The 23,618-nt window shown below is 44.4% G+C and overlaps 2 protein-coding genes across 11 annotated transcripts in view; one reads left to right on the forward strand and one right to left on the reverse strand.

Moving 5' to 3' along the window:
- Nucleotides 1-6,749: 6,749 nt before the first annotated feature.
- On the forward strand, nt 6,750-8,057 carry RPLP1 (ribosomal protein lateral stalk subunit P1). Its single transcript, XM_063178545.1, has 4 exons — nt 6,750-6,931; nt 7,036-7,110; nt 7,217-7,334; nt 7,937-8,057. The coding sequence occupies exons 1-4, from the start codon at nt 6,860-6,862 to the stop codon at nt 8,014-8,016; spliced, it is 345 nt and encodes a 114-aa protein (XP_063034615.1). The 5' UTR covers nt 6,750-6,859; the 3' UTR covers nt 8,017-8,057.
- A 673-nt stretch (nt 8,058-8,730) lies between these two features.
- PTK2 (protein tyrosine kinase 2) overlaps nt 8,731-23,618 on the reverse strand; it is a 187,245-nt gene continuing 172,357 nt past the window's right edge. For all 10 annotated transcript variants that reach the window (XM_063174736.1, XM_063174746.1, XM_063174712.1 and 7 more), the window contains 6 exons: nt 18,581-18,643; nt 15,686-15,725; nt 14,947-15,053; nt 11,308-11,463; nt 10,784-10,864; nt 8,731-9,949 (listed from right to left, as the gene is read on the reverse strand). In XM_063174736.1, the coding sequence (XP_063030806.1) occupies nt 9,740-9,949; nt 10,784-10,864; nt 11,308-11,463; nt 14,947-15,053; nt 15,686-15,725; nt 18,581-18,643 (657 nt within the window). In that variant the 3' untranslated portion in view covers nt 8,731-9,739. The remainder of the gene's footprint in view (nt 9,950-10,783; nt 10,865-11,307; nt 11,464-14,946; nt 15,054-15,685; nt 15,726-18,580; nt 18,644-23,618) is intronic.

The following is a 23,618-nucleotide window of genomic DNA, read 5'->3' on the forward strand; positions in this document are numbered from 1 at the left end:
GAAGTGCTCCTGTTCCTCAGGTATATTTTCATGGTGCTGAGCACTTCCAGCAGCATTTCTGTGCAGCTGAGGAAAGAGAGTTCCAGCTCTCTTCTGCCTCTGTTCACACACTCATTTTGGGCCATGTCACTTGCTTCATTTCCAATGCTTTCTGTCACTCACAACTGCTGTTTTGGAGCACAGTGAAACCTAATTATGTCTTACTGGGCCATTTCACCCAAAAAAGGCTCCAGTTCTTGAAAAGGTTTGTTCTGAAAGAGAGGTTTGAAAGCTCTGTAACAGCATTCTTTTAAGCATGGTCTTTATATGCTGTATTAACAATTATATGGTAGTGTAAGAACAGCTGCTTAAATGCTTAAAATTAGGGTTTTCTAAAGAAAAAAAAAAGAGTGATTGTTGGGCACAATACCTGTCTTAACTGCTGTACTTCAAGATGACATTTCCCAGAACTGATATCTGTCACAGAAGAAATTATTAATTTTGGAAAAAAGCACATTCTAATAATTCTGGAAGCAAAGATGGTATTTAGGAGCAGCATTTAAAAATCCTTTATAGCAGTGGCAGCAATTTAGGGAAATATTTTATATACAAATAGGCCAGTGACAAATGATAGAGCTTTTCTTTTGATGAGAAAACATACCTTGATCTCCCTAAGTAACAACTATTCCCATTTTAAATGGAATTAATTTTAAACACCCCCCCCCCCCCGAGTTTATAAATGTCTGACAGTCAGTGATTACAATGATATAATAGCAAAAATTTTCACTCAGAGCTGGAAGATGTAAATTTTATTCTTGACTTGGAGGGGATTTAGGCTTATATTTGCCATCTCTCAACTGGCCTAACTTTTAAGATGTTATCCTGGAGTACATGCATGAGACCTGTCACATATTCTGCATTCTGCTTTACATAAGAATTTAAAATCAGAACCAAAGTGAAGAAGTCCATGGCTCGGTGCCCTAAAGTGTTCACATTTTACAAAGACTTTGAGGGTTCTGGTCCCCTGCTCAGGAATTGTTTGTTATTTTAAAAATTAAATATTTATCCACAATTAATCCAAGGTGGAGGGACCAAAGTAATTTCTTTTTGAGTTTCTATAATCAGATAACTATCCCAACTACTAAGCTACAAAGCTGCATTTCACTTATTTTGTCAAATAAATTGCAATAATAATTTCTAAAAAAACCAGAACAAAATAAAACAACTAATTATCATTAGATTACTAACTTCAGTTCATTCAAAAAGACAATTTTCCCAGGTGATCAGGATCAACAATGTAACAATTCAACTTGATGGAAAAGATGCAGCACCACCTATTGGGGATGTGTTACACACACTGGTTGTTACAGTTTCAAGAAGTACCAGAGTTTTGTTCTTGATTGTAATGACCTTGTTACAAGGGGGAAAAAAACCTAAGCCAAAACAAAAAAAACCAACCAACCAAAAAAAAAACCACAAACAAAACCCCCACAAAAACAAAACCAACCAACCAACCAACCAAAAAAACCCAAAAAAACCCCCCCACAAAAACAAAACAAAACAAAACAAAACAAAACAAAACAAAACAAAACAAAACAAAAAAACCCCACCCAACTAGGAAGAAAAGGACTTTCCGAAAAGAAGATAAAAGAAGTGAATGTTGTACCGGAGACAGTTCACCAAGAAAAAAGCCCTAATGTCCCTAAGTGCCACATCTAGATGTCTTTTAAATACCTCCCAGGTTCTTGGCTCAATCCCTTCCCTGGCAGCCTGTTCCAATGCTTGACCATCCTTTCCATGCAGAAATTTTTCTTAATAGTGAATCTAAACTTCCCTGAGCACAACTTGAGGTAATTTTCTCTCACCCTAGCATTAGAAGAGATCAACCGCAGCCGGCTTCAGCCTCCTGCCAGGCAGCTCCTTCCCTCCCCAGCTTTGTTCCTGTTCTTCAGACAGGCTCCAATGTCCTTTTTGTACCCAAATCTGAGCCCAGGACTCGAGGTGTGGCCTCCCCAGTGCTGAGTACAGGGGGCAATCACTGCCCTGGTCCTGCTGGCCACACTTGGCCTTTGGTCACTGAGAAACTGCAGCCTTGGGAGCTGGAGAGAGGCAACTTAAGTGCCAGGACCCAGGACATCCCTCTGGCTGTCCTGAGCAGCCAAGGCCCCTGCCAGGGGTCTCAGAGACCCTGGCACAGAGCCCAAAATGCCCCTGTGGTTTTGTTTATGACCCATGGAGCAAGTTCCCAACCTTAGATGAAGATCTGCAAGCCACAAACAGTTTAAGTAGAATGACTGAATTTATCACAAGGTGAAAAAGTAGATTTTGGGGTTTTTAGAATGGGGGTTCAGGGGGGGCAAGATGGAGGAATCTGGGCATGTCCAGCCTTTCTCTTTTTTCTTCTTGGCCTCCATCTTCTGCTGTGATGTTGGTTTTAGATTGGTTTAGAGTAGAAGCTCACTGTCTGACATAGGTGATAGGTATTGGAAAGTAATTGTAAATATTGTATATGTAGTTTTTAGTATAAAGACATAACACTGCCCCAGGAACAGGCAGAGTGCCTGGACTGTCTTGCTGAGAGGACCCCAGCTGGACAGGAGAAAATATTTTATAGATAAGGAACAATAAACAACAACCTTGAGACTGAGAAATGAAGAGCTCTGATTCCTTCTTCGAGTGCCAGGCTGGGAAAAGAGACTTTGGAACTTTTCTCGCGGTCACTGACCAGGGAGACATCCCAAGACTTAAGGAGACAAGAATCACCTCAGGAAGGTTAAAAGCAGCAACAAAATAGTTAAGCAAGGACAAGAAAAAAGAACTTCAACTCTCCTTGGTAAAGACCTCTTGAGTCTGACCCCTTTGGTGACCACCAGTGGCCTTGGTCATGTTCTATCATGTTCTAACACTCAGAATCAGCTCTGTGTGAACATCACACAGTGAATTCAGGGTGAGGTGCTAAGGGCTGACTGCTTTGGGTATGATAACGACTGATCCTGCTGATGTTCTCATCTTCCTTGGCAAAGCACAGGCACCTCCAGCCAGATCTCTGCCACTGCTCCTCACCATCCATCCCCCAAGTGTCAAATATCCACCCCAGGGAACCTTCCCAGCCAAGTCACTTGTTTTGTTTATCATGAAGAGAGCCCTGTGTGATCCTGCAGCAGCCTGCAAGCACACAGCTGGATCATCCTCCTAAACCTCACCAGCCTGGGAATAACTCACCACCCTGGAATAGCAGAATTCACAGAAGAATGTAAGGGGGTTTAAGAATGTAAGGGGCTTTGTTGTTTGGTTTTGGGGTGTTTTTTTAAGCCTCCATCTATTTGCTGTAGATTCATCCAGAACAGAGACTTCTGCTCCAAAAGGATGGTGATGCGTTAGACAGTAAAAGTACAGACAGTTACAGGATCAGAGGTGAAAAATTTCCACTGCAAATTTCTAGAACCTTGTTCTGCTTTATTAACCAGCTTTATTAATTAAGCTTTATTAACCAGCAATCCTGATCACATATCCAGGCTTCCAAAACCTTTGAGAAGCAGCAAAACTGGGGTTTCTTTTGTTGGTTTTTTTACACAGTGATTTGTTTTCATCAGAACTTTCTTCTGGGCTCCTACAGAGCAGCTTTGTCAGTGTCACTCAATAGATGCAGCAAGACAGCCATGAAGCAAGGATGCAGGCAAATCTCATTTAATTAACATCTTTGCCAACCAAAGCCTAAGCTTATGTGAATGTCACATTTAAATTTTAGGTCTTCATATTTTATTTTTTAACAGCCCATCAGCATTTCTAATAACTTTTAGCTTAAGGACTGTTATATCAGAACTGTTACAAAACCATGTCTTATTAAACATACAATTTTGTTGACTGCCTGCACACTTCCAGTGCTCATCTCCCAGGCCAGCAACATTTGCAAGTTTATTTGATTGAAAAGGAATCTTATTTCTCTGCTGCTACTTTTCAGTCAGATCATCATCTCATGGAGCACTGGGACAGCTCTGAGGGCTTTGGCAGCCCTGGAGTGAGGCTCACACTGTGAAGTCCCTGTGAGATCCCATCCTCAAGCACCCAGCAAAGACAGAGGTTCCTGGATATTTAATCCTACTGGAAAGGTGCATTTATTTGTGCTTTGAGTTAGGTTTAAAAATGTAGACAATTGTCCTGTGCCTTGAAGAGGAAGTTTAAGTAAATGCTTAAATTCAGAGCTGTTGACTCCACTAATAGGGATAAACACCCACAAATTATGCACTGCATCACTGTGCATTTATCATCTCCAGCAGTGAGCAGTGTTAGATCTTTGTTCAGTGAAATTCTCAATTGTTTGTGATCCTTAGGAAGGGATGGGTACAAGAGGTAAAGTCCCTCTTTCCTATCTCAGTTTTCACTTGTAATGGTCTAATAAATCCTGAGATTTCTATAAAGGAGCACTACAAAAGCAGGCTGGATACACTTTGCTGGTAATAGAAAGTTGTCATTTTAGGATTCTAAAATTTCAAGCTTTTGCATTTTTTGGAATAATTTTACTTAAGCTTATTTTTTTATAATTTTACTTATTTGGTTTGTGTTGGAAGGGACCTTTGAGGGTGAAATAGCCCAGCCCCACTGCAGTGCACAGGAATATCTTCACCTGGATCAGGTTGTTCAGAGCCCAGTCCAGCCTGGATGGAATCCTGTCCCTCAGGCATGTCAGCCACACCACTCAGCTTGGAGTTATCTGCAAATCTGCTGAGGGTGCACCTGATCTCTCTGTTCATGTCTTTGATGAAGACTTCAAATCATAATGGGCCAAACAGAGCTGAGGGACACATCACTGATCTCCATCTGGACATTGGGTCAATCACTGCACCGTGGGTGTGAGCATCCAGCCAATTCCTCATCCACCAAACTGCCCATCCATAAAACCCATCTCTCTCCAATTAGACAGCAGGATGTTGTGTGGGACTGTGCTAAAGGCTTTATAGAAGCTCAGACAGGTGAAATCCACAGACCTTCCCATGTCCATTCCATGTGGTCACTCCATCATAGAAGCTCCCTCAGTTGATCAAGCAGGACTTGACCTTGATGGAGTCCTGGCTGTCCCAAATCCCCTCAATGTCCTCCAGCACAGCTTCTAGGAAATCTCTTCCATGATCTGCCTCCAAGGTGAGGCTCATCAAATGCACAACTGTCAAGAAGCCACAAAATAAAACCCAGAGAACATTCATTTTTCATAATCCGATGATGCCGTTGGAGCAAAACTCTGGAATTTGCTCGGGCTCATCAGAACACATGAAAAATGTGTATTTTATGATTGGCTTTTTGCAAATATTAAAGTGAATATTATATGTGTTATGTTAGAAAGTTATGCTGAATTCATTTTTTTAAGTAGTGTGTTAAATATGGTTTAGGTTATAATGTTAAAATAGAAACTATGTACGTGAGATGTTTTTTTAAGAAAGGAATGAGGTACTCACACCAGATAGCAGCCACAGGACACCTAAATCTTCCAGAGAAAGAGAAATTATTGCCCCATTATCAGAAGAAATGAACTTCTTCCTGACTTGCTCAGCCATGAACACGACGTCAGGATTAAGAGAAAGAAGTTGGCACTGACCAGACATAATCCTGTGTTTGAATGGAATTTATGCATCATGTATGAGCTGTATGAATATGCAAGAGGCTGTTGTTTTTAAGGGTTAATCCTCTGTTAACGTGTGTCCTTTTTCGGGCTTATGCTGCCCAAAAAAAGTACCCGGACTTCCATAACCTTTTGTTTCTATTGTCTCATATTGTCGTAATCCAAATTGTCCAAATTATTATTACACTAATTATATTGCTATTTTTATAACCATTTTATTACTATTAAACTTTTAAAATTTTAAGAACAAGTGACTGGCGTTTTGCACAGTCACTCCATCATAGAAGGCCCCTCAGCTGATCAAGCAGGACTTGACCTTGATGGAGCTGTGGCTGTCCCAAAGCCCCTCCATGTCCTCCAGGAGTGCCCCAGCTTGCAGGAAAGTTGTTCCATGATCTGCCCAGCCACTGAGCTGAGACTCATCAAACACATATCTGTCAAGAAGACACAAAATAAAACCCAGAGAACATTCATTTTTCACAATCCAATGATGCCGTTGGAGCAAAACTCTGGAATTTGCTCAGGCTCATCAGAATCCCAGAACCACAGAATGATGAGGTTGGAAGGGACCACAGTGGGGTCACCTGGTGCCACCTCTCTGCTCCAGCAGAGGCTCAGGATTGTGGGCAGACAGTGCTGGAATATCTCCAGTGAGGGAGACCCCACACCCTCTCTGGGCAAACTGCTCAGTGCTTGGTCATTGATGGGAAAGCAGTTCTTGCTCATGTTTGGGTGGAAAAAAATCACAGTACACAATCCTGTACCAAGGGCTTATTCAGCACCTTTTCTCCCCGTTTTATTACATACAGAAAACGGAGTGTTTAAGCGAGGCAGTGACACCTGAAGTAGCTGTGGGGGAGGAGGGCTTGGGCCCCTCAAGCTGTGCCAGGGAGGTTTAGTTTGGATCCTGGGAAAATGGCCTCAGCAGAGTTTTCACCCAGGGTAGTGGAGGGATACAAAAGCCGTGGGGATGTGGCACTCGGGGCACGGCTGGGGCTGGCAGGGATGGCGGAGCGGCCGGACCCGACGCCATTCTCGGTTTTAGGGTGAATTATTCCCCGGGAGGGCGCTGAGGGAGGGAGGGAGCGCGCGCACCTGCCATGCGCGGCGGGTCACGGGGTGACGTCACCGATGACGCAACGCGCATCGCCATTATAAATCCGCGCCGCGGAGGCCCGCCCCTTTCGTTCCGCGGCGGCCCAAGGTGCTGAGTCCTTCGTACGAAGCTAAGGCCGAACCACCCGGCGACCAGCACCGCGCCCCGCCATGGCCTCCGTCTCCGAGCTCGCCTGCATCTACTCCGCCCTCATCCTGCACGACGACGAGGTCACCGTGACGGTGAGTGCGGCCGCACAAGATGGCGGCGGCCGCGCGGCATGGCCGCCTGAGGGGCCGCGCCGGGCCGGGCCGGGCGGGCTCTGAGCGCCGCTGTCTCGTTGCAGGAGGACAAGATCAACGCGCTCATCAAGGCAGCCGGAGTGAACGTGGAGCCTTTCTGGCCGGGGCTCTTCGCCAAGGTGGGCAAGAGGGGCCGCGGGCCGGGCGGGGGCGGCGTGTGGGGCTCCCCAGCGCTCCTCCCGCCCGTATTAACGAGGCTTCGCTGCCGCTTGTCGTTCCCTGCAGGCGCTGGCGAACATTGACATCGGGAGCCTGATCTGTAACGTGGGAGCGGGCGGTGGCGGGGCTCCGGCTGCCGCCGCTCCCGCGGGTGGTGCCGCGCCCGCCGGCGGAGCCGCCCCCGGTAAGTGGCGGCCGCGTCCGACCGAGGCTCGGAACGTGGATCCGGGGATCCATGGAATGGCTTCAGTTAGGAAGAGCTTTATGGCCATCTCTTTGCAAACTCCTGCCGTGGGCAGGGACACCGTCCTCTACACTGGGCTGTTCAGAGCCCCGTCCAACACTTGCAGGGATGGGGCAGCCGCAGCTTTGCAAGCACTAGTTACAGGAGCTGTTGGCATGTGGGTTTTGCCATGCAGAGGGTGTGAGTGGTACAGGAGCTGTTCACGTGTGGTTTCTGCCATGCGGTGTGCGTGAGTGTTCTGGAGAAAAGCACGCCCTCCCCTTGAGAAAGGGAGCATTGCACATGATTAGTGTTCCCTCAGAATTAAAACTGCTCTTCCTGTGTGTCATCAGGATCAGAGCATCAGCATCTTCTCAAAATTTTTCGGGTTTGCTGGAAATTAATTCTGAACAAAACCACTTTGCTAATAGCACAAACAACATTCTTGGGCTGCTGGCTTAAATTTTAGGACTACTTGATGTTAATCATTGCATGTGACACCTTTTGTGACAAGTGACTTCTATGAGCTGATAAATTGAAATATAAATCTGTTTCTTTTCCAGCTGAGGAGAAGAAAGAAGAGGAAAAGAAGGAAGAATCAGAGGAATCTGATGATGACATGGGCTTTGGTCTTTTTGACTAATTAGTTTTGTACCAGCCTGTAATAAAGAACATCTCCTTGTACTCTTGTCTCAGGTGGATGTTTGTGGCCAGGTTACCTGCAGCTCCTGAAGCTGCTGTCATAAATGCTCAGCTGGGGCTTTACAGCTTCCCCTGTCAGTTTTTTGGTGTTTCACAAGAGCAGTTTAAGCTCTAAAAGGCACCCACGGCCTGTGGATGGAGGGAGGGATGAAATCCCAGTGAGCAGGGGTGTGTGGTGACAGCTGTGGCACAGCAAGGCCAGGGGCTCTTCACAGTGGGGAAAGGCTGCAATGCTCAGGTGAAGGGCTGAGGTTGTGGAAGGTACAGGATGTATTTACCTGGTGTGGGAGGTGATGTCACACTGCAATGGAAAGGAGCTCTTAAAAGGCATGAATTTCATAAATAACTTCTGAACAGGACTTTTCCAGAGCAGTTGAACAAAGGTAGAGTCATGTTCCAAGTGGGTATTCCAAAGCATTTGAGGCATTACAGAATTCCAGGTGTATAAGAGACACCAAAGTTGTGGAGGGAGACTGTTCCACAAACACTGATAGACTCTGCACTGTCCCACCTTTTACATTTATATAACAACTTCATGACAGAATGGTAGGTATTTGTATTATCAACTAATTTTTTTAAAAAGACAGGTAATTTTTTTAATAAGACACAGGAAGAATTCTTTTGCAGTGCACACACATGAAATAAAGAGTCAGAGTTTCACTGGTAACACCTTTTTAATAGGTCAAAGTAACTGTACAGTTCATTATATTCTTCCTGAGAATAATTTATATCCCTCAACAGCAAAAAGGGAGTGTGGTTTTTATTTTAACAGAACAGATGGCATAACTGGAAAACCAAGGAAAATCTAATTACACTGCTCTACTGTAACTCCTCCCAGGCAAGATAGACAAAAGGATGGGTTAGTTAACTACAGTGGGTTTAAAATAGTCATCATGGCTTTAATCTGTCGTTATAAATTATATAAAAATGGGGGACATGAATGGTTACAGGTCTCCTCTAAATGCAGCTCTGAATTGCTCTGGTACAAAGCAGCATTTTCACTTCCAAGGAAAACAACATTGCTACAAAAGAACTGGCACGTTATCCTGGTGAAAAACTCGAGTGTTCAGTTGTGTCCTACAGCTAGTTCCAAACAAATGCTTCACACAGTCACGTCAAAGTAAAAGGCAGGAAGATGAAGAGGGCTTTAGTTTGTCTTGAAATGACTGAAGTCTTGAAAATATAGCTTTTTATTCTTTCTCTGTAAATCGTGATTAGCATATTGCGACGTAAGTGTTCTAATAAAAAAAATTCCAGTCTGGATAGTTCATATACTGTGGGCAAGAATTCTCAGCCCTGAGGTTTCCCCGAATTCTTCACTTCACAATATCTTTCTCCCATCTGCTGCTCCAACAGTTTTGGCTCCGAGGCCGCGGCCCGGGGGCAGCTCAATGGTGGCAGCTCGGTGTGAAGCGTGTCCCATGCCATGATGGAGTGACTGCCCCGTGCCCCGGCTCCGAGGGCTCCTGTACAAACTCAGCTGCTGCTAACCGCGGCCCGAAGCCAGCCCGGCTCCAGCAGAGCCACTGCTTCAACTGCTGCAATGAGAGACCCCCAGGGGGCGGCCAGGACTGCGCTGGGTGAATCCTCACTGCTGGTGGAAGGTGAAGGAACATCCTGGCGCGAGCAGAATTCCGAGGCTGACGATGCTCTTCCCTCAGTGCTTAGTGCGGTCTGGACTGGCTGATTTTCAGTCTGGCTTGATCAATGACATCCAGCAGGTTTTTGGCATCCACAGCCAGGGCGTGAGCAGCCGTCAGCATTTGCTTCTTGTACTCCTGCTGCAGGCTGGTCATGACGTACTGCTGGGCCAGCTTCATCTTGTTGATGAGCTCGGCCAGGTCCGAGTTCAGCAGCTTCTGTGCCATCTCAATCTGCAACGAGACAACTCCATCAGCCCTGGGGGTTTGAAACCCTGCACTCACAGCAATTCCACAGAGCCACAGCCCCTGCTGATCCCTGACTGCAGCTGGGCTGTTTCTGCAATACCACGGGGAGCAGCAGATGGGATTTGGCACCTGCTGAGCCACCCACTGCTAAACAGCACCAAGACCCAAGTACTGGATTTTAAACCACAACTTGGCATTAACAGCTTGTAATGGGTTTTCAGGTTCTTGTTAGCTTTACTCTCTTTACTACTGAAGCAGCTCTAAAGCATAGAAGCAGCTCTAAAAAATGAAACAAGAAGGCAGATACAGGTTACTTAAGCACACAGCTAAGTCAGCCTGAACCTCTGAGATGGCACTTACAGAACCTCACTCATTCAAGGTTTGGAGGAAAACTGTTTTAATTATGAACTTCATTGAAAGCTCTCAGTCACTCCTTATCCAGAACTACAGACAACCTTCCAGCTGTACCAAGCTCTGCCCAATTACCTCTTCAATGATTTGGTGTGCAAGCAAATGACAAGTGACATCTGCACTAAGAATTAACCCTCAGCCGATTCCCTGCTGTGGAACACTGGTGTTTATGTCACTTCCTATAGGTGACACCTATATCCAGTTTAAGAATCCTCGCTAATACCAAGCCTAAGTTCATGCAGCAATTTAAATCAAATTAATTTTATGCAGAATTATAACCCAGGAGTTCAGATTGCTCAGGGAACCAAAAGGCCTGTGCCATGAAGGGAGCACCAAAACCTGTCCCAGTGAGCTGAGGCTCACTGGGAAGGCAGTGGCTGAGCAGCAGGTAAGCAGAGCTCTACGTACCTCTCTGTGGGTGCTTGCAGGGAGCACTGGGAGGGTCTCATCTACTGTTGCCAGTAAAGTTCTTAGTGCCAGACCAACCTCCTAAGAAAAAAAAAAAAGATTAAAGAAATCAAAGACTTGGAAGAAGTGGATGAGAGAATTTTAGGAGTGCAAGGAGGCAGTGGATACATTTAATTGCTCATCTGGATAAGGAAAGAGTTGGAATGTGCCTATGGCACTTCACAATCCCGCCTGCAATTGTGTCTATCAGCATCAAAACAAGATGCCAAAGACTTAAGAACAAGTTTTTCCCATAAAAAGTGAAAATGTGGAGAAGACAGCACACTACTCAGGACAAGCACAGGCAAGCTGGGCATGAAGCAGTGCTGTCACAATAGTGGGCATGGAATCCAAAGCTCCAGCCTCTGACCACATGAACACAAACAGATTTTCTACTTCCAGCTTTCCAGAAGATTTCCCCTACACCACTTGAAGAGCTCATTCAGGGTAGGAATACACCCCAAGTTCAGGCACTGCCCCCATACCTTCACCATGGGCACGTACTCCTCGGGTGGGGCCGGCTGGATCTTACTGGACATTTCTATCACCGCCTTCACCAGCCCCGTGACGTTCTCGTAGACTTTGTCATTGGAGCGGTCCAGGTTGGCCGTGGGGGGAGGGCTGATCTCCTGCGGCTGGATCTGCAAGCACAGAGCGGCTGCTGGAGCTCCCGTCCCCAGCAGGTGGGGCTCGGCCACCTCCCGGCCGGGAAGGGCTCGGCTTCCCCGGCTCCCACAGCCCCGCCCGGCCCCGCTGCTGCCTGAGCTGGCTCCGGGATGCAGGAGGTGTCTTTTAGTTCTTCTGACTGAACCTGATCTCTGAAATGACACTGGGCAACTTTCACCAGGGTTTCCCTGAAGAGCTTCCAGTGGAACACTCAACAGAGAAGGGAATAATTTGAGGCATGAGAGTACTGAGTACTTAACATGTCCCAGTGGTTCAAGTTCCACTGCGAGGGCAACAGATATCAGGTCCCTCATTCCAGAAGGGATTTTTGTGCTCCAAAATAATGTCAGAGCACACATTAACATACTGATATGTTAAAGAGAGAACTGATATATTAAAGAGAGAACTGGAATGAGATCATCCTTCCAAGCCAAACTATTCCATGATTCTATTACATTATTCTTCTGTTAGTGAAAATCTACAGCAGGTTAACAAAAATGGTGTCACCAGTAGAGGTGGGAAACATAGAATCTTTTAGGCAGTTGATTTCCAAGAGATCAGAAAAAAACTCCTAAGTTAAAAATCCTATGGTCTTTACTCAGGTCAAACTTCCAACATGTCTGGAGTTAAATCCAAGACAGACTAAATTAATCCCAGGTCTGAAATGAAACAAACTTTGCAAACATCCTTAGTAAGGTCCTCAGTATCTCAGAACTGTAAAACTACCACGCATCCCAGTCTCCTGCAGCTATTCCCTACAATGGGATGCCCAAGCAACAACTCAATGTGAGTAGAAAGTTAAAAAATTCCTGATTTCCTCCTGGATCTGAGATGGCTCATGGTGCTTCAGCTCCCTACAGTGGGTCACTGCTGGCTCTCAGGACTGGTCCCAGCTCCAAGAAAGTTTCACTGCAAGCCCCTGATCCACTGCCCTGAGAAAACTGTGGAATGCTTTGCTGAGACTTTCTCTAAGGAAGGAGTGCAGGATTCAGTACAAGGTGATTCCATTCTGTAGCATTTCATGAAGTGGATACCAACAGCTACCACAGAGATTCAATCTAGTGCATTGATCAGAAAATACCTTAGGAAAAAAAACACTGTAATTGCTTCAATCAGCAGGGAAAGGCTGTGATTCGAATCAGTTTCAGCAATCAAGAAGTTAAAACAGTCTTTTGGCAAAGTCACATGCAAAGACATTTTGGAATAGGGCACGGACACACACGCTCACGCACTGCTTACCCTCCATGGCTATGGTTGAGCAGAATGTGGGGGGAAGTTAAAGAAATTTACCAAAAGAAGGGAAAAAAAGAAAAACAATATTAATAAAACTCAGCAGGAAAAAAAAATAAAAATAAAACCAAACAAACCCAAAACATGTGTAGCAATCAGAGACCAGTTAAAAAGCCTGCAACGAAAACACATCCTCACCAGAACTGGCAGCCACCCGTGTTAGCTCTGGGGCCTGTGTGACAGAAGAGCTGCTGTGCACCCCTGTGGGCAGTGGAAGGGTTTGCCATGCACCCCATGCTTCCTCCTGACTCAACACACGGGCAGGAGATCATGCAAAGCTGACAGGAGCAAGCCAGTGTGGCAGAGTGCTGAGTGGAGCAAGGGCCTGGGAAACCTGTCCTGGGAACTCTGCTGGTCCCTCTGCACAAACAGTCTAGGATACAAATTTTGTATTCATATTTCTGGAACTTCTGGTTTAGGTAAGTCATGATGGAAAATACATGGGTGATTTAACTGTGCAGGACTTGTTCACAAGAACTCATCACAGCCATGGCCAGGAACTACCCAGAACCCATTCCAGATGATTCCCAACCCTCAGAACTCCAGACCCAAACTTTTCAAGACTATGGACATTGTGTTTCTCAGACCTTGGTTTCTCTTTGCTTATCCCCAATATCAACACCACTACTCTGCAGAATTTTGAGTTTCTTTGTGGAACTGGCTGAACTCTCTGGAGCCTGCCCTGAAGGCTCCCAAGGGCAGGAAATTCCAATCCTCTTCATCTGTGCTCTCCCTAAAAAGGGGAGTCTGAACTGGGGGTACAGAAAAGGGAGTCTGAAATGAACCCCAGAAGCATCTTCAGTTTAGGACTGCAACCATTAACAAAGCTATGCCAAAAAAGTAATGGGCTGTTTTCTTCAAGGGGCATAAAACAATCCAATTCCAAGAAAATTTTGACAGAAGAAAAAAAATCAGCCCTTCTTTTCTACTCAAAGAGCTATTTAGTACACAAATCCCGTTCACTTGTCACTACTGATGTCTCTGACTGCTCAGGTTTGTTTGTTGTCAGAAGGATTTACTTCAAAAACATTATTTCATGTTCCAGCATCAGCATTTAGAAAGGAAATTTCAGAGAAGCTGAGTTTAGGAACACATCTGTTACTGCTTTTTGACATTTTCTGAGGCTTGGCAGCTTGTAAAGCACTGGCATCAGTTTATGATAAATAATCCTGCTCAAATTCACCACTGCTGGCTATTTACACTGGTTCTTAAACATTCCAATAATCCCAGAACACGAGCAGGAGTGAGGCAGGCTGGCAGTGGCTGGGATCAAGTTGTGCTGAACACACTGCTCTGATGGCAGTTCTGAATTTCATGTTCAGATGAACTGGGCTTTTTCTGTATTTCCTTAAATCACCTAAAATAAGGGTCACTCATCCCAACTGCTGTGGCCACCACACCATGGATTCCTGTTCTTTACTACAGGCCTGGCAGGGCTGTTTCCTGGAGATTAGAAAGGTGGCAGAGTCCCACAGGCAGGAAACAGCACACAAAGGGATGATTTTGGGAGTGCCTGACATCCTTAGGAGCTGTTCTGTGGACACCAATTGCAGCAGGGGCAGGACACTGCACCCTGCAAGCAGCACCTCTCCTATGAAACCACCGTCAAGTTTCAGTTTTGGCTTTATTGCTATTTATGGGAAATGAAAGAACACATTAGGAAGTATCTCCCTCCCAGGTCAGACAGCCCATTTCCCCTCTTCCCTTGCTCCCCAGAGCTGGTAGTATTTGAGGAGCTCTGGTGCTGCAGCAAGAGCTTTTTGAGCACTGCAGGAGAGGTCTCACCTCCTGTGACCAAAGACAGAAGACTTTGGTACCATCTGAGCAACTGGGATCCCTGGGCATGCTCCACCCTGCCCAACAGGGAGCTGGGTCCATTTGGGACACCTCATCATTCCACACTAGAAATAAGCTCACCTGGGCAGGTTCTAGGTGAGGAGCACACTAAATCACAGCCAGGGAGACCCTGAGTTCCCTCCCCACTCCCCTGGAGCTGTTTGCCCCATGACATTATTTACTCATGAATTCTGTCCCCTTTGCTTTCCATGCTCTCTACTTCAGGAACACCAAACTACCTCAGAGCTGCCGTGTTTGATTTGCTGGGGCTGTTTCACTGGTAATGAACAAAGTGGCCCTGGGAATGTTCCATTTTCTGGGTGTTCCCCTACCTTCACACCCTCGTTGTAGCTGTCCACGGGGCTGTTGAGGCTGGCCAGGCTGCCCAGGTGCCCGGGGGCTCCGGGGCGCGGGGGCTTCTTTGGCGGAGCCGCGTGATCTGCGACAAAAAATTGTGATTTTAGAGCAGAAAAGTGTCAGAGGCACCTGGCACCCTCCTGCTCTGCCCTGCAAAGGCTGCATGGGCTCTTCTCTGCCACAGATGGGAGACCTTTGGGTGTGCTGCAGGAAATTCACTGTTTGTGGGAGCTGCACTTTAGGAGAGCAGGATTGTTTTAGTTAAATATTTGAAACTCCTTTTGTGGGGTAACTGCTGCTGCTCTGGGCACAGCTACCCCAGCACTGTGATGGTGTCATCCCTGATACCACATGCTGTGTGAATCTGGGAAACTGGATTTCTTCCCAGCAACAAATTGTGTGATTCACTTTTGAGACTGAGAAACCCAATTTTAGGTGTCTGCTGCTGTTTTACATGTCTGAACTCCACCCTGGGTGAATTCCCACTCTGACTCAGCTTGCTCTAGACATTTCCTGCTTGTTGATCTGAATACTTCCTTGCCTTTGCTGACTGCATGTCTGGGGCCTGCATGGGGAACCTGAACACACAGCACACAAACATCAATGTGTATGGAACTGAATCCTCTCTGTATGGAAATATTGCCATGAACTTTTGTTGACTGCTGCTGCTACAAGACTTGTAATCAAATACTCAAAATGTTAGCATCTGCTTACCTGGTTTTCCCACAGGCTGATATATGTGCTGGTTACCAGCCTATAAAATAAAATAAAATAAACATATAAAGTAGTTATTGCAGTGCTTGCAGCTCTCATCAGCACTATCTCAATCTCAAACAGCAAGAGCAGCCAGCTCTCAGCACATTTCCTACCAGCTGAAAATACATCCCAATTCACCATCATCAGTCCCTCACTACAGGTCTATTACTTACAGAGCAATAAAAGAATTTGCATGTATTTTGTACTGCTCACAACAGTCCTGGCCTCCACATTGCAGTTCATCCTTATTACTCAAAGGTGGTGAGACAGTCACAGGCATTTTCTGTCTGTGCCCAGAGATCCAACTTAGAGGTCATGGTGGTGAAGGAGAAATGACAACAGAGAAACTGCAGAACTTCCTGCTGAATGCTTCTGTAATGGGAACACACTTTTAAACTGGTTTGCCTTTTGGTTTTGTTGCAAAGCTCTTAGTCAAGGCCCATTTGCTCATCCACTTGGAAGAATTTAGTAACAGACTGAAGAGACTTTCCCTGGTAATGGCATTCATCCATCCTTCACACCAACCTCACCACCGCTGTGAGCAGCCCAAGACTCAGCACAGAATTAAGGAATATCTCTGTGTCCACAGCCCTGGCCCTCAGGGGTGATTTTAACTTCCCAAAATTCAACTGAGAATATCACACAGTGGACACAAAGAGGTCCAGGAAATTCCTGTGAAAGTAACTTCTGGGTGCAGGTATGAAGGAATACTGGGAAAGGTGATTGCTGGAATTGCTGTTTGTAAACAGAGAGGGACTCATGGGCCAAGTGCTGAGCAGCGCCTGCCTCAGTCATGGCAACCACAAAGGAGTTGAGCTTCAAATTGTTGGAGGTAGGAGAAAAAATTCCAGCAAAACCTTGGCTATGGAGAGAGTGGACGTTGGGTGCTTTCCAGGAAATAGTGAGGTTCCCTGGGAATCTGCTTTTGAAAGAACTGGAGTCCATGGATGTCAGGTGATTTTCAAGAGCACAATTCAGAGTGCTGGACATCAAGCAAGCAGGGCAGAAAAGGGCCTGGCAGAGCAGGGATCTTCTAGAAGTTAGGAGGACAAAGGAAATGTACGGACTTTGGAAAAAGGACAAGTGGCATCCCTACAGAGATGCTGTTTGCCACTGCAGGGAGAGAACTGGTGCTGACAAAGCTTGACTGCAGTTTCAGCTGGACAGCACCACAAGAAGGGCTTTTTAAAAATATCAACAACAACAGGAGATGCAGAAATGACACTGGTCTGTTGCTCTGTGAGGTTGGGGACATGAAATAGAGACATTCAATCATGTCATTATCTTTAATTTGTGCTGTTAACATAAATATTTCAAATCTCATAACCCCAGGGGGAAAGGAAGAGAGCAAGAGAGAGGCAGAATAATGGTATCCCACTAGAAGAATTCTTGCATTTTTACTTCCACAAAATTGTGTATTGAAAGTACAGGTCAAAAGAATGTGATCAGACAGGAACTGCCAAAATGTGGGTGGTAACTTCTCATTTGTATCACTGCCCAGTTTCTCATCCTCTGTCAGAAACTCAAATTGACTCACAGCAGCATTAAGCATTTCCCACTGCAAATGAAGTCAGAGTTATGTTCTGAATCTACTGAGAACTACAAGATCAAATTCTGTGACCAGAAATGCAGTTACAATGAATTAGAGTCTCTTTTAAAACCCATTTTGTCCATGACCATGAAGTGTTTTCTTCACACTCTTTCAAATGAGGTGGGATATTGGACCACCTCATCTGGGCAGGCAGGACTTTCCCTGGAAACAGTTTGGGATCTGTATGCTGTGGCATGACCTGAAAATCTCCTGGGCATCTCAAAGCATCTTCACAAGCAGCACAAAATGCAGCAACACTTTTCTTGCTCTTACATAAAGATGCAAAAACAGCCAAGGCCTAACAGCAACTAAGAATCTTCTCCAAATTCATGGAAAAAATCTTAGGAGCTTCCAGACATGAATGTCTCCAGAGACTGTGCTGCAGTGTGTCACTGATATACTCATTCATGACTGTCTTGGCTGCAAATGCAGGAAAAATCCCTAAATTCCTAAAAAGTGAAGAAATGCTGAAGGCAAAGCAGGAGTTAACAGTCCCATCCCAAATGAAACAGGAGGGTGGATTTAAAATATCCACTGCTTTCCTGGGAGAAACAGTGGATGAAGCACCAGGTTTGTGTCATGAGCAGTGCCTAGCCTAATCCCCCTTTTCCAACAGTATGATCCAGAGATTCCAATGGCAATTCAACAATTGAAAAAATGGTTTTAATTAAATTAAACAGTCAGGAGTTAAGCCACTAAGAAAGAACACCCAAGCTGCAGCTGCTGTCTGGGAATAAAGGAATGGCTGTGGGGTTTATTCCAATTGTTTTATAGTGGATCATTTACCCCAAACAGATTTCTGAGTAATACAACAGCAACATTTACATTCCTTGTAAGAAAACCCTTCAGATATTTAAACAACTGCATAAGTTACTTTAATCCTGCTTCCTGTTGACAGAACTTGCAGAAAACAATCCCCATTTTTAAATAAAAGGCCCAATTCTACAGCACATGAGCACTTGGAAATTATTGTAACATATTTGTGGAATCATTTTAATATTTGTTTCAAGAACAGCTTCAAGGGATAAAAACAAAAAACAACCAACAAACCCCAAATCCCCCAAACTGCTGCATGAACCACTTTGCTGTGGCTGCAGTTCCCACAGAAGCTGAGCCTCTTGGAAAGCTGTACCACCATGTAATAACAGTGGAAACATTTAGCAAAACCTTTAAATCATCTCCCACCCCCAAGCCAGTGTACAGAACGTTCTAGCAGGAAACTGGAGGAAGAGCTGGGAGAGGAAAAGATCCCCCACACTTACAGGGCCCTGCAGAGCTCCGTCCTCGCGGTCAATGCTGCCTCTGGAGTGCCTCATGTCGGGTTTCTGAAACAGAAATCCAGGGATTCACTCTGTGCTCTGCTCACCCAGTGGCGTGCCCTTGGCTTAGAGGCAGTGCAAAGACAGGAGAATGCTGTTCCAAATGCACACTGACAAATCCAGATGTCATTTCACTCCAGCCCCTGCGCCCCCGCTGGAGCCTCGGCTGCTCCTCCTGCAGCCGCCCCCAGCACAGGACTCAAAATGCTCCAATAAATATCCAAAGTACCCCTGAGCTGACACAACACTGGAAAAATTGCATTTTAGTTTTCTCAAAGGCAGCAAAACTTGGGTTTTTTCTGAAAAATAAAAAAGCTTGCTTCCCAACAGCAAAATTTCAACCACAGGATGAGAAACGCTGCGCATTAATTCCCGCTTCCTGCCCCAGGATGGCTTAAATGTACTTGGCTCCCTCTGCAAGCAAATGGGGCCAATTACTGGAGCTCTCTAAGCACTCCATGTGCATACAGCCAGCCAACAAAGCCATCCAGATGCCCTTTTCTTCCCATACAAGCAACAAACAAATTTATATTTCATGTGTTTGCAGCACAATACAGGAATCTGGGGCTTGGTTGTTTCTAAAAGCAAAAATAAAACCACACTGATTCTGATTTTTTTTTTCTTCACACATGAACCAATAATTTTCTCACAGAATATGCTAGAGCTGGAAGGGACTCACAAAAACCACTAAATCCAACTTCTGGCCCTGCACAGGAAAACCCCACTTATCTCCCCAGGAAACCCAGGTATGTTTTATTTATTCTTCAAGGACAACACTGATTACACGGAATAGTGGATATGAAGCCAAAGTTAACACTGATCTGAACACACAAGCTCAGCAAAATTACAGTGTGCTTCTTGTGCACCAATTCTGGCACTTAAAAACAGGATTTATCTGACTTTCTCCTACAAGACTGGATGAGGAGTCACTGATAACTTAAGGGATAAAGTGGTCACACATAATATGGAAATAACATTTTTTTAATTCAGAGAAATGTAGATGTAACTAAACACAGTGTCACTAAACTGACCACATGTTCTTTCAGGGTTAATTTCAGGGGACAAATACATCCTTTTCTTCTTTTAAGGCTATTTGAGATTCCTTCCTCCTGTAAGAATATGAAAGAATAATTCCAACTCACAAATCCTACTAAATGACCCTAAAAACCAACAGGGCAGAAGGAACCTGCAAACACACACTAATATTGATCTTCTGTCATTAAAAACAGTCCAGTTGTGCTGCCATGTCAGAAGGGCTCACATTTGGGATTTTCATTCAGTCTTCTGCAGACTGAGTGGGGCACAGCCAGAGACAGTCACTGTCTGAAAGAACTTGCAGATTAAAAATAGAAAATCATATCAGACAGGGAAATATTTAACCCTCTCTTATCGTGAAGAACTGAAACAGACACAAGTGGTCTCCTCATGTTTTTCCAGGAATTTGTGACAAATTTCAAGATGAAAATTACCATGACTCATCTCCAGTTTATTTCCTTATTACGATAAATGAATTCTTTTCTGATTAAAGTCTCATTTGATATGAGTATGTCTGAAAGTTCACTAGACAGGTAAAGTCATGATTCTCATTGTAATCTTCAGCCAAATCAAATAGTTACCCTTGTTAAATATCCATATAAAGCATATGACAAACTACATTTCTATTACCCTGATGCTCACAATTTGCCATTGTTTCATGTTCATTTCTAGCCAGGGAAGTGCCCAAACTCTTTGGAAATAACCAAAGACTGTTTTATCACAGAGGTCTTTAATGCTCTTTACACTTACAGCAATTTATTACTCAAAAAATGCACCTTAAACCAGGAATGGTTTGGGCTGGAAGGGACCTTAGAGATCTCATTCCAACCTCCTGCCATGGGCACCTTCCCCTGGACCATTTAGAGCACATCCCTCAGACCAGAATCCAGAGACAATGAAATATTGAGCATTTTAGAAGAATCAGAAGCACAAAAATGCACAAAAGTCCAAGTAACAGGACTTTTTTTCCTAGTAATATAAGCAAAAACTGAAATTAGCAGACACAAAATCCATCATCTCCTCTCCTTGTCTTGCTGAGAAGGTCCCTCCTTCCAGCATCCAAAGGCTCCAAGTCACAGAACAATTCATTCCCCAAGTCTCCACCAGCAGCCAACATGCAGAATGTTGAGTTCCCTCCAGGACACCCCATCTTGGATAGCACACAACCCACAGCCCAGGAATGGCTGTGCAGAAAAGCTGAAAATGCTCACCGAACATCACAAAAATGGTGATTATTAACTTGGTCCCCACCCAAACAAGGCTGTGGTGCTGCCCTGGCATCTCCAAGAACCTGATCCCAAACTGCAGATCCCAAGTGCCAGGGGGTGATGGCAAAGCTGAGGGACCCTGAGCAGCTACACCTCAGAAATAAGGAAAAAATCCTTTAGCAGGACATAAACTTCTTTCAACTTCCACAAACATTCTCCTCTGCTCCATCAAAACCTGGGCAGTCAGGAACACATGGAACAAAAGAGAAGGGTTCAACTTTTGTGTCCAATGACTGAGAAAAGTCCCAATTCTATATTTACTGATTTTGATGTTCTAATAAATTCTAACAACTCCATTTGACTAAATGATTTTCTGGTTTATTCTTTTGTGTAGATGTGGAAATGTCAGAAGGCAAATTATTTTACAGTAAAAGTGATTTTGATGATCAAACTCCCATTGTATTTTAAAGTATGATTCAGCAGCAATTCTTCCACTTCTGCAGTTGCAAGAGCTTTGAGCCCCTCGTGCTGCCACAAGAACAATGCACTGCTGAATTTTTAATTCTGTGATCCTTCAGCTGTTTAATGCAACATTCTCTAGGTCAACACTCAGCCTCACACCAAACCTGTTCTGTACTTCACCATTTCACAGTTCCAGAGAACACCCTGCCATCTTCCCAGTCTCTGCCACGGCTCTGGACCTCCCAAAAACCACAGAGATAAAGAACTGTATGTTGTTAAAATCTTCCAGAAACACAAAGTCCTTCAAAAGTAAATGGATTTTTTTTTTTTAATAAATAAGCCTACTATCTGAAATCTTTGGAAATGTCAAGAGGAATTTTCAGACAGGAAGTGTATGTTGACAAAGTGGGACATAATCCACTTTATTTCCAGTATTTCTGGTTACTTGCTAATAAAAGAATATGTAAGCATTGGAGTTCTCAGGACATGCTGAATTGTAATGTCTTGGTGGGATTTTCTCAGGCTTAAAATTAGAATCTTATTTTAGCAACAGTTCACATCAATTAGACTTGAATTGAAGTTCTCAGTGTCAAAATAGGACAAAAACCACAACTATGTGGGAATTTCAGAAAAAAAAACCAACGAACCCAAGCATGATAAGGAAAATATGTGAGTTATTTCTTCTTAAGCTATCCCAGAAGGGACTATAAATTTCTTAGTATAAAACCGTTCTGTCTGCTGAGGAGTTACTAACAGGCATGCACATATATATCTTTATTTATCTGATTAAAAATAATGTACATAACATCAGCCCAGCCAGAAAGGAAGGTTCAAAGTGGAAACTCCAAATAAAGGAAGGAGCAGGCAATTAAATAGGCCCAAAAGAAGAGATGTGTAAAATGTTCAGAGATAATTTTTGATTGTTTTAGATTGTTTGTACTGCAGCCATTTCATCTGAAGGTGCCCTGGACAGAGACTGTGTCCTGTAATGATCTGCATTAAGCTTTAGGGGCACTAATGCTTTGTGTCTCCACTTCAGCTTTCTCAAAAATAACTCACCTATTTCTGTCCTTCCTGGAGATGATTCTCTCCACAGCACTTTTATCAATAGAGCATGAAAATTTAATGATCACAATTTTTAATCAGTGTCCATTAAAGCTGGCAGAGCTGAAGTGCTGCCTCCCCTCCCTGTCAGGGGCTGGGGTGTCAGTCCTGGACCCCCCAAAATCAACCCCTCCACCAGTTCTCTCCTCACTCTCCAATGAATGTATTTGGAACAATTTAAAATCAAACACTTCTTTACTCTTCAGCTTTTACACAATGGATTTATTTTCATTAGGGAGCTTCCCACGAGGAGAGACCTGTTTGTTTCCCCTTTTTACGGCAGAATTTCCAGAATCCTGGATTCTGTTAAGGCTGCAGCTTGAAAACAACACTTTTATCCTTTCAAGTACTAACTAGTCCCATGTTCTCCAAGGACCAGTTTCAGGCAAACTGCTTACACTGATAACAAGCTCCCCAAAGACCAGCACATTTCCATTTCAATGCCACTGCACTGAATTCCCCATCTGGGGAGTCCCCTCCAGCACCATCAGTGCTGTTTATCCCTGTACCAATGTGCTGTGAGCTGTATTTTCTCCCTGCAGAAGCAGCAATAAATTTCAAGTCATGAGCAAGTTGGTGTTACTCTGGGGAAACAAAAATTGTACCAACAGAAACCCACAGAGGATTTTCCATCTTGTTGCAGTGTCTTACAATAAATCATTTGCAGTTGCTCCCCTGTGAGTCCAACTCTCAGCAGCACAAGTGGGATGTGCTGTAGAGCCTGAGGACTGGGTAAATAGAGCTGGTTTTGGAAGCAGACAGTTTACACTGAGAACACCACACATGGTTACAAAAGTTAAATATTATAGTTAAGTAAGTTAAATATTAAAATCTGACTCTATTCTGTTGTTCTCTGTGCTGAAAAGGACAAATATTATTTGAAACTTGTCTAAAGCAGGCAAGGGAGGGCCAGATTTCTTCTCTCTAAATCATGTGGAATGAAAATAGGGGAGGCCCTTCTTCTCAGAGCAGAAATGTGACTCACTAGAGGACACAAGGAGCATGTGTGTGTAATACCTGGCTTATTTCTATGCTGGACATCATTACATGGCCTTAATGCCTCAATAAATCACTTATTTTCACATGTTTGGACTCTCATGTCTGAAATGTGGATATCTTCAGGACACCTGCAAGGCTTTAAAGAGTGACTCCCCACTATGACTTTTCCACAT

Source organism: Melospiza melodia, chromosome 1, assembly GCF_035770615.1.
Source record: "Melospiza melodia melodia isolate bMelMel2 chromosome 1, bMelMel2.pri, whole genome shotgun sequence".
NCBI lineage: Eukaryota > Metazoa > Chordata > Aves > Passeriformes > Passerellidae > Melospiza > Melospiza melodia.

What these genes read in the sequence shown, in the direction of transcription:
- RPLP1 (XM_063178545.1), top strand. Translation starts at nt 6,860, where the DNA reads ATGGCCTCCGTCTCCGAGCTCGCCTGCATCTACTCCGCCCTCATCCTG. An exon ending in ACGACGAGGTCACCGTGACG is followed by an intron (nt 6,932 to 7,035) that starts GTGAGTGCGGCC and finishes GTCTCGTTGCAG; the next exon opens with GAGGACAAGATCAACGCGCT. An exon ending in CGCCGGCGGAGCCGCCCCCG is followed by an intron (nt 7,335 to 7,936) that starts GTAAGTGGCGGC and finishes TTTCTTTTCCAG; the next exon opens with CTGAGGAGAAGAAAGAAGAG.